This window comes from Chelmon rostratus, chromosome 6 (genome assembly GCF_017976325.1).
Source record: "Chelmon rostratus isolate fCheRos1 chromosome 6, fCheRos1.pri, whole genome shotgun sequence".
Taxonomy (NCBI): Eukaryota; Metazoa; Chordata; class Actinopteri; order Chaetodontiformes; family Chaetodontidae; genus Chelmon; species Chelmon rostratus.
Window position 1 is genome coordinate 583,688 of NC_055663.1, and position 10,241 is coordinate 593,928.

The 10,241-nt window shown below is 42.7% G+C and overlaps 1 protein-coding gene across 1 annotated transcript; it reads right to left on the minus strand.

Annotated features, from left to right (window-relative positions):
* Nucleotides 1-726: 726 nt before the first annotated feature.
* LOC121607628 lies at nt 727-2,031 on the minus strand. The gene is made up of 3 exons (XM_041938539.1): nt 1,750-2,031; nt 1,013-1,629; nt 727-772 (listed from the first exon to the last, which is right to left on the minus strand). Exons 1-3 carry the CDS (start codon nt 2,029-2,031, stop codon nt 727-729), a joined length of 945 nt encoding a protein of 314 aa, XP_041794473.1.
* Between the last annotated feature and the right edge of the window lie 8,210 nt (nt 2,032-10,241).

The following is a 10,241-nucleotide window of genomic DNA, read 5'->3' on the forward strand; positions in this document are numbered from 1 at the left end:
ATCCACCTCACTCCATTTTATTGTCACTTTGGAACAAGACCCAAAGCGCCAAACTCTTAAAACTCCATGCTCCCACCCACATAGGGTAGTCCTGGCTGTGGACGATTGTATGACCCAGTGTAACTATGATATACACTATGTTACAGTGCACATGTCATCATACCTTCTTTGGTTTTGTATGTAAAAAGTTAATGTTCAAAGTAACTAGCATCTATAGCTGTCAGAGAAGTGTGGAAAAGGTGCAGCATTTCCACATGAAATGTTGTGGAGCAGAGGTAAAGAAGCATACACTACTTAAAGTGCAGCTTTAAGTGCTGTGTGGATTTTAAGACAATAAAAGTGATAGTGATACTGTCACAATGGTGGCAGTATTGGATCCAAAACCAGAAAGTGGGGCATAGAGTAGCATACAACAGCTTACTGAACAAAACAAAAGATAATGTTGAGATCCAGGGGTGTTGTGAGGTGCAGGGAAAGGATCAAACAGTTCTTTCGTTTCAAAATTACTTAACTTTATTTACTATAAAGGATTAAGACTTTAGAGAAAGGGGAAGAGAAGAAAGATTCTCGTGGTTGCTGGAGCCCCTGGCCGCGTCCACAGCTGGGCTTTAACTACGGGGGTACCCCCCCTTCGGGGATCGACGTCACACATCCAGGTGAAGGTGATTCCCATGTCAAGCCGCTAACAAATGCAACACTCCGGCCCGATGAACTTCCATCCTCCAGTCAAGGTTCATCCACCTCCAACGGGTAGAGCAGTTGCACAGGTCTCCTGAGGGTAAGAAGAGAAGGCAGTCTGACAGCACATGATCTTATTTTCCCGTCTCTTCCAATAAAGGTTTCCTCAATCCGCCCCATTTTCCACATGTGTTTTGGTTGTTTATCTTCATGTAATAATACAACATCTCCCACTTTGAATGGTGCAGATTGGTTCATGTTACTCACGCAATGAGCAGAACGAAGTTCCATCAAATAATCCTTCCTCCAACGATTCCAGAAATGATTACTCCACCTCTGGCGATAATTCCATCTCCTGTTGAGCTGTGTGGCGTTGCTTTTATCCACCCTGACGTCGCGGGCTGGATAGGAAGGGAGGGTGGTAATCCTTCGTCCGGTCAGGAAATGAGCTGGAGTGAGAGGTGAGGGTTCACTACTTTCTGTGTGAAGAAAGGTTAAAGGACGAGAGTTTATTACAGCCTCAACCTCACAGATTAACGTCTGAAGCTCCTCATGGTCCAGGTAAGATCTCCCAAGCACCTTCCGGAGGCACGTCTTGACGGATCCCACCAAGCGCTCCCACATACTGCCCCACAAAGCGGCCCGCTCCACAATGTATCTCCAAGAAATCCTCTTCTCTGTGAACAGTTCCTGCATCTCTTTACCTTTCATCAGAGTCCACAAACACTTCAGATCTTGTTCAGCTCTCTTAAAAGTTTTAGCATTATCAGAATAGATTGCATTACAGATGCCACGTCTGGAAATGAATCTTCTGAAGGCAAGCAAGAAAGCACAAGCAGATAAATCTGTCACAATTTCCAAATGCACAGCTCGTGTCACAGCACACGTGAATAAAGCTATGTATACCTTCTTATTGTCTGGTTTCACATACAAAGGTCCAGCAAAGTCCACGCCAGTCGTTTCAAAGGCTTGCGCAGTGGTGTCAATGCATTCCTTTGGCAATGGTGCGCTGACCTGCTGTCCAGCTTTAACTCGAGCTCGTTTACAAATCAAACAACATTTTTGGCACCTTTTCGTCATCTGTCTTGCCCGAAGAATCCAATAGGTTTCTCTGAGCTGATTGAGAGTAGCTTGTAAGCCCGAATGCATCACTTCTCTATGGGCTCTTTTTATCAAAAGTTCAGAAAAAGTATCATTACCTGGCAGGATGCATGGGTGCTTCTGGGAGTAAGACCAGTTCGCCTCCTGTAATCTGCCTCCTACTCGCAGCAGTCCAATCTCATCCAAAAACGGCATCAGTGTAATGATCCTTGATTGTCTGTCCAAACTTATACCTTTTAACAGGTGATCCATCTCCTTTGGAAAACTGACATGTTGAGTCTGCTTGATCCAGTAATTCTCCGCTTGTTGTATCTCCTCCGTACACAGCTCTCCAGTGCGTCTCTCTCCGGCTCGTGCGTTATGCACAAATGCTGTATCCAAGCTGTTATTCTTAAAACTTAACTGAGTTCACTGTGCCTGCTCAAATCAAAGAGAGGTTGAATTGTACAGTCCAATTCAGTCACAGCATTCTGAACGAGATATTCATGAATTTCATCCTCTTCAATGATCATTTCAGTGGTGTTACTCACGTCTTGCAGCCACTCCAGCCCGTGCCACCACAGATCATCCTCCTTGAGATCCCGCACACTCGTTCCTCTTGTTCCACGGTCCGCTGGATTCTCCTTTCCAGCACAGTGATTCCAGTTCCCAGGTACAGTCAAACTCTGAATTTCACTGACTCTGTTTGCCACAAATTGTTTCCACTGTTTTGAGCTACTCCGAATCCAATGTAAAGTTATCATAGAATCAGTCCAAAAATGCACATCATTTTCTCCAACATTCAGGTTATTCCGAATGAATTTTCTGAGTCTGGCTCCAATTAATGCTCCCATAAATTCCAATCTGGGGAGCGTCATTTTTTTCAAGGGAGCAACCTTAGTTTTAGAGGCGACTAAAGTTGTTGCGCATCGCCTATCTGCTTTTACGCACCACAAATATGCGGCAGCGCAGTAAGCCTTTTCGCTGGCATCTGTAAACACATGGATTTCACGTACCTTTGCTGGCTGTTCATCCCACTCACTGTTCAGTTCAACATCATATTGTCGGTTAATGGCAATGTTGCTCAAATCTGGAATTTCTGAACACCATTTATGCCATTTCTCCGCCAGATCATCAGGAAGGTCTTGGTCCCATGCAATTCCTCTTTCCCACATTTCCTGGAAAAGACACTTAACACGAATAATGAATGGAGACAGTAACCCGAAGTACTGCTGCCTGAAGTACACCTCGCTTTGTGTCCTTTCTGTCCTGCAGATATTCAATTAATTCATTTGTTTCAAACACAAATTCATTGAGTGGGTTTTGACGCTTGATTTCCACTTGTTCCATTTCATTTTCCTGTTTCCACACAGTTTGCAACACAGGTGAGTTGGTGTTCCACTTGCACAAATTCATTTTTGCGCCGGACAATATTTCTTTGGCTCTCTGAGCTAATTTCAGGGCCTTGTCGTCACTCTCTGCTCCAGTAATAAAATCATCCACATATAAACACTCATCCAATGTCTTAACTTCGTCTGGATAGATGTACTCATAATTTTTGAGGTGATGTCTAATTGTTGCTGCCAACAAGAAGGGGCTGGCAGATGCGCCAAATGGCACACGCGTCATTCTCATGATTACCACCTTTAACTCCTCAAAGGGGCCTGGTCTCTCCTTCAGCCATAAAAAGTGCAGCACATCTCGGTCCTTCTAGTTTATGTTAATTTGCAAAAATGCTTTACTTATGTCTGCCATCATTGCAACTCTGTGCTGTCGGAATTTAATCAGAATGCTTAACAAATCAGGATTCAAATTTGGTCCAGTTAATAAACATTCGTTTAGCGAGGGACTTTCCTTTTCATGCGAAGAAGCATCAAACACTACTCGTAGCTTAGTAGTAGCTCTACTTTCTTTGATCACTGGATGATGCAGCAGATAATATACCAGATTTTCTGTGTCAACATTAATAACTTCTTCAACAATTCCCTCAGCCAAATACTCTTGGAAAACCTGATTATATTGATCATACAGTTGCGCATTATTCTGAAATCTTCTGGCAAGACTATTCAATCAATTCAGTGCAGTGCAGTAATTAGTAGCCAATTTCACATTATTTTCTTTCCAAGGCAAACAAACCTCATATCTACTGTAGTGTCAGATCTGAGGGTTACATGACAAGATTGTGCCACTCCACTCTGTCCACTCTGTGCTCACTCTGTGCTCACTCTGTGCTCAGGGGCATGAGGGAGACGGACACATGAAGAGGATTTCTGAACATGTTTCTTTACTCTTAACTCTGTATACTTAAGAAATCACATCTATGTTTATTTAGTGAAATCTCTGTTTACTTAGTGAGTCGTATGTCTGTTTAGTTAGTACTATCTCTGTTTTGCTTGGCCTATGTTCTGTTATATAAATCTTTTTAAAAAATGTCCTAAGAGTTGGCTAGACACCAATAAAAACACTAGAATAGAGATAACTTGCTAAACTTAGAACAAAGCAGTAATCTGGAAAGTTCCTAAGATCCCAATAGATACTGAGGCCAGAGGGATCTCAGTGGAAAATCCCTAAAGGCTACAGTGGAAAATTACCAGTAGAAATTAGGTAAGAGATTATTAATTATGCATTAAAGGGGAAGACCCCCCCTCTATGTAAACACCAATAAAATCAGTGTAAAGATGTAACTTGATAAAAAGGATGTGGCCAAACTGTGTGGCCAAGCCCTCTGACAAGTGTATAAAAGGTGATGCGCAGAACAGAATTTGGGCATTTTTGGCAGGACTTGCCTGGGCTTTTTTGATCTGTGAAGAGAATAAAGCTCCCTGGACTCAACTCTTCTGGACTCTGACTCTTTTTCCAGATTCTGTGCATTTTTTGAAGAAAAGCTGATCTCTCCTAAGACTTAGAATTTTTAAGATTATAAGTGATAATATTAAGAGTTAAGAATTAGGCAAAGAATTATAATTTGACCCTGATCCAGTCAGTATCTGGTCCTTGGCGAGGCAGTAGGAGATCCCCGTCACTACCTTATTGGCATTTCACCGACTCGTTGAATCTCCAAACTGCATCCGTCTCCATGCTCCGTTCAGATTCCATCTGAATCCCGAGCGACTCCGTCTCCCAGAAGCTGCGCAGCTGGTCATTCAGATTTTGTTCTTCTCCAACAATCAGATGTAAAACATCCACATCTACCGGTTCAGTGGTGACATTCATAACTGGGATGGAGACAACACCTTGAATCAACCATCCAAACTTACTTTCCACAGCCACGAGCCCGTTGTTAAGTCTCTCTGTGCGTCCTGACACCACATTCCAGTATTGATCTCATCCGATCAAGATTCCTAGACATTCCTTTTCTATGCCTCTTACCGGAATGTCAGCGACCTGCAGACCTTTGTCTTCCAGAGACCTTCTTAATGTTTCATCTGCCATTTGTATTTTTGAAGAGCACACGGTTGGTGTCTCCAATAACTCCACATCCACAGCTTCATTCGTTTTTAAATTTCTCAGAATTGCTGTAACCTTCCTTGCCATTACTCTTTTGTGAGTTACAGATCCAAATGTGTGTAATTTTATAACTTCTGTTCCCACAATAGGCAAATTCAGAGCCCTAGAGATGTCCTCCCGAATGAAACTACGCTGGCTCCCCCCATCTAATAAACATTTTGCTAATTGGCTTTGTTTAGGGGCATCAATCCACACTGTAGCAGTTTGTAACAATACAGTGTTGCCTTCAGAGCTACTCGGGGAAACTGATACTACGGTGTCTGCGGGTGTGAGTTCATCAACGTTATCATTCTGTGCACATTTTGATTGTTGCATGCAGACAGTTTTGGAATGTCTTTTCCCACATATGCCATATTTACGCGCAAGGTGTCTGGGCCCAAGACATACAAAACATCTGCCAAGTCGTCTAATTTACCTCTTCTTATGTCAACAGTAAACTCTGTGCACTCTGATGATTTATGTTTACCCCTCCCACAAAATAAACAGTTACCGTTGTCATTTTGGGTCCAGGTGTGGAAGGCTGCAGCTGAAGCCGTGGGACCCATGAGTGGTCTTTTCATCCTGCGCTCCTTCTGGAGACCAGCATTTCTCTCCTCAGGCTGGTGTCTTTCTCCTTTCTGTGTGAGGTTTGCCGTTCTTTCTCTGCTTTCCACATCAAGTTTCAGGAACTCCATCAGATCCTTTGCTTTCAATACGTTGTCTGCTTCCTGTCGAGTAAACTCGAGAGCAATTTCTTCGGGAATCATTTTTAATAATATGGGGCATAAAAGACTCCCATAGGTGTCGGACACGACACCCATGGCGTCTAGGCTTCGCACCTGTACCTCACAATCATCATACAGTTTGCATAAAGACGCGAAATCATTGGCTCTTTTTACTGGAATCATGTTTAGCAGCTTATTCATATGAGCGTTTATCACTAGATCTTTGCGGCCAAATCGTCTTTTCAGCATATCAATTGCACTGTCATAATTGTCATCAGACAAGGCAAGACCTGCCACTGCACTGGCGGCGGTGCCCGACAGGAATGATTTAAGATAACTGAATTTATCTGTCTTGCTCAAATAATCATTATCATGTATAGCTGTTTGGTATTGACCCCAAAACCCTTGCCACTCACTAATTTCCCCAGCAAATCTTGGAATGACTAATTTGGGGAGTTTAACCGCATTAATTCTTTGTCCATTGTTTCTTTGACTGTATGTGGTGCTTGCGTTATCTGACTCTCTATCCATGTGCAATGCGCGTCTGATTCGCGTCCGTGCGCTTATGCCATCCATATACTCAATTGCAGAGTTTATTTCTTCATCCAAATCATTTTCACTGGTTAGTGCTTCAATGTCTCTGTCATATTCAATCAAACTCTGTTCCTTACTGAGCAGCTGGTCCTTGAGTTCTTCCAGAGTATAAAGATCTGGTTCTTCCTTCCTTAGTTCCCCATCAATCTTATTCAGTAGCTGGGTTGTGGCAGATCTCACGGCTCCTCTTATCCTTTTCATCCGCGCACCGCTTTCAGCCATGTTTCTCCTTTCCTTTGTCCCCGCAACTTCAAGTCGAGTTCCTAATCCAACACAATCTTACTCATCTTCTGTTGGATTATATCCCGGGTTTCGGCACCAAATTGTGGTGAGGTGCAGGGAAAGGATCAAACGGTTCTTTCGTTTCAAAATTACTTAACTTTATTTACTATAAAGGATTAAGACTTTAGAGAAAGGGGAAGAGAAGAAAGATTCTCGTGGTTGCTGGAGCCCCTGGCCGCGTCCACAGCTGGGCTTTAACTACGGGGGTACCCCCCCTTCGGGGATCAACGTCACACATCCAGGTGAAGGTGATTCCCTCGTCAAGCCGCTAACAAACGCAACAAGGGGTGCTGAGCCGGGCAGGCGATGGTTAAGGACAAACAGGCGTGGCGAGGCGGAGAGGGGTGGCTGGCTTACGGCAGAAGATCCAGCTGGTGAATGGCTCAAGGTTGTCTGCGATGGAGAGAGACAGAGCACAGGAGTGAGCATCACACAGCAACGACAGAGGCTAAACCAAGGTAAGAGCCGAGACGATGTACCACAAGGGTCAGCAGACAATCTGGTAAACACCCCACCACTCCGCAATATGTCTAAGATGCTGTAAGCCAACTCATGGGGGGATTTTGGGTTCTTTTGGATCAAGGTAGCTACCACGAAGGGTCACCTGGATTTGAGTGAAATGATATTACTTGATTTATAACCAAAAAAGGGTCCAGCCCCACTATAGACCTGGTACATCTGTAATATTTTGATGAACCGGGTCAAGAAAAAAACAACAACAACAAAGAGATATTTACTTAAAGTTGTGCAACAATACAAATATTTAGCCTTTAAACTTTAAAGTAGTTCAACACAAAGAAATGCAGTCCCCAAAATAACAAAAAATTAGACCCCTTTAAAATAAATAAACAGCAGCCTAAATAATTATGATACATTACTTCCTAGATTAAACAAAAATTATATTTAGAATAAAAATTATACTTAACAAAATATACCCATTTAAATCACTCTTAAACCTTAATTGTCCTTAACAAACTTTGTATTACACTTAATACCCATTACCTACAACACTATAATTAACTCATGGGCCCACACACACACTCACTCACGCACACACACCAGATAAAGTAGCCTGCAGCCTCCCTCGATACAGCAGACACTCGGCCAGTACAACTCACAGTTCCACAGTTCTTCGCTGGACGTCCATGCACAGCAGCAGAGACGCTCTCCATCAGTAAGTGCACTCAGTCCTCCTCAGTCAGGTGCAAAGGTAAACAAAAAACATGCGCACATACAATTGCCCCAATAAGCTATAAGTTGAGGAGGAAAATGAAAACTGCTTAGCCATTTAGAGGCAATCATCTCCAATATTACTGACAGAGAACATGCTTTAATGATACAGTAATAGTGTTTACATTCTTACATTTACTTTGTAATAAGGATAACAATGGCAAGGGCTGCTTTCCCTCAGTACTGAATAGGAGACTGCTGCTGTTATATTCTTTGTGACTAGGGAAAGGTTTTGTGGAGATGGCCTTACTGTATGTGTTACTGAAAAAGAGCAGAAAACTGACACATCGGCAATAACATCGAAGGCTAAAAACACCAGCAGCCATAGGTGACTAATCACAGTTATTGCAAACTCCAGTTTGTATTTCCATAGCAACTGGATGCATACAGTTACAAGGAGATGCTCTACTAGTGAATAGCTTTGGCAACTACGTGGGTAGGTGCTGAAGCTGTGCTTTAGCCCCTTAACAAAACTGTAAATTTGTCTTTAAAGTGTAAATAATTTGGATTGGATTGTTTTTTTCAAATAGCAAACATTAGTTAACTACTCCAGATGACTGGTTTCAAATGGGACACAAAGCCCCCGGTCTTCTTGGTGAAAGTAGAGTGTTTTACCCATCTCCCTACACAGACTTTTTTTTTCTTTTATACTATGTCACCTTGCTCTGAGCATCTGGCATTGCCATGGATGGGTTTACACTGAAGTTAGCTGAAAGCCTGCTGAGTCACCTGTAGACAATAAGGTGTATGAGGTGCTGCGTGGTGTGACAAAACAGTGATATTTGATGACCTGGAAATGAGAACGTCTGTTTCCTCCGATTTTGCAGTTATTATTATTTCATTCAGCAAGGGGTCGTCTCCAGACAGACAACTGAGGTGATAACTGACTTGATAAAGACCATTTAGAACCAGTCCAGGACTGTACTGTCCTGCAGGAAGGGGGTGTTTGTCTTGATGGGAGTGATGAAGATCTTGTATAGTGACAGACGACAGTATCATCTTCTCATCTTCTCATGCAGTTATCAGCAACTTTCTCAGCTGAACATGGTCTAGTACCAGATAATAGTGAAAGATGATGGTTTACTTGATAAAACATCGTATTGCAAAGTTTCACTGCTTCAGGTAGCACAATTAATGCAAAACATATCAATGTTCCCAACTGGGGGGAGCACCTGCTAGTAAACAACATTCGTTTGCTTCCGGAGTCTACTGTAAACCTGGCTTAGCATTGCACTAATCATTCTTTTCTTACATTTGCAGTTTGTGAAGTATACAATGTACAGTAGTTATGGAATAGTCCTCACACTCATGCACTGAAGTATATAGAGTATATGTGTATGAGGTCTCCCTATGGTAGCATGATTCAGAATGTTTCTGCCAGAAGCTCTGTCATAAATTTACATTTTTTTCTGTTTCATTAACCACAATCTTATTCTGCATTTTAGGATTGTGGTTGTTTTACTTATATGTTTACAGAGACTAAAAGATTGTAATAATCAGACTAGTTGATTTTGAATTATAGGTAATCTTAAGGCTGTTGGCCGGATGCAGTCAGAGTTACGGGACTGCTGCTAGCTAGGCTATTCTACCTGGTCGCATTTATTGAGCATTTTCAGCTTTTAGCACTTTTATGGTCTCAGATTAGAAGGTAACTTATCTCGGAGGACTGGAGGAACTGGCTGTCGAGATCCTGCAAATTGCAAACTGAAGCCTGATCTCCACAGCTGGTTCACTTGTTGGACCTGTGTCGGTTAGTTTTACTACTCGATGTCCTGCCTGTGGATCCCTGATGACTCCTGCTTATGACTAAAGCCCTGGGCAGCCTCGCTGTCTCTGTCCACTCCATCGTCACAGGTGAAGTTTTCTTCAACGACTACTCCTGCTCCATCCACAGTCATTGCTGGAGATTCAATCGTGAGGTCTGTTGAAGAAAATTCTGTGCCGTCGTCTAGCTTTATGCAAACAGGTCTTTATCTGCGGTCCCCTTCCCCGACTCAACCGCAGATCGTCATCCCATGTCGCAACGTTGCATTTGTTAATAATTTTAATCTCTTGTGGACACGCTCAGCTTTCTTCAAATCCAACAGACACTTGCTATCACACCATGTCAGGTTTTCCTTCTTCTCCACTAATTCTTCAAGACGAGAATTAAAAATATACCAGAAT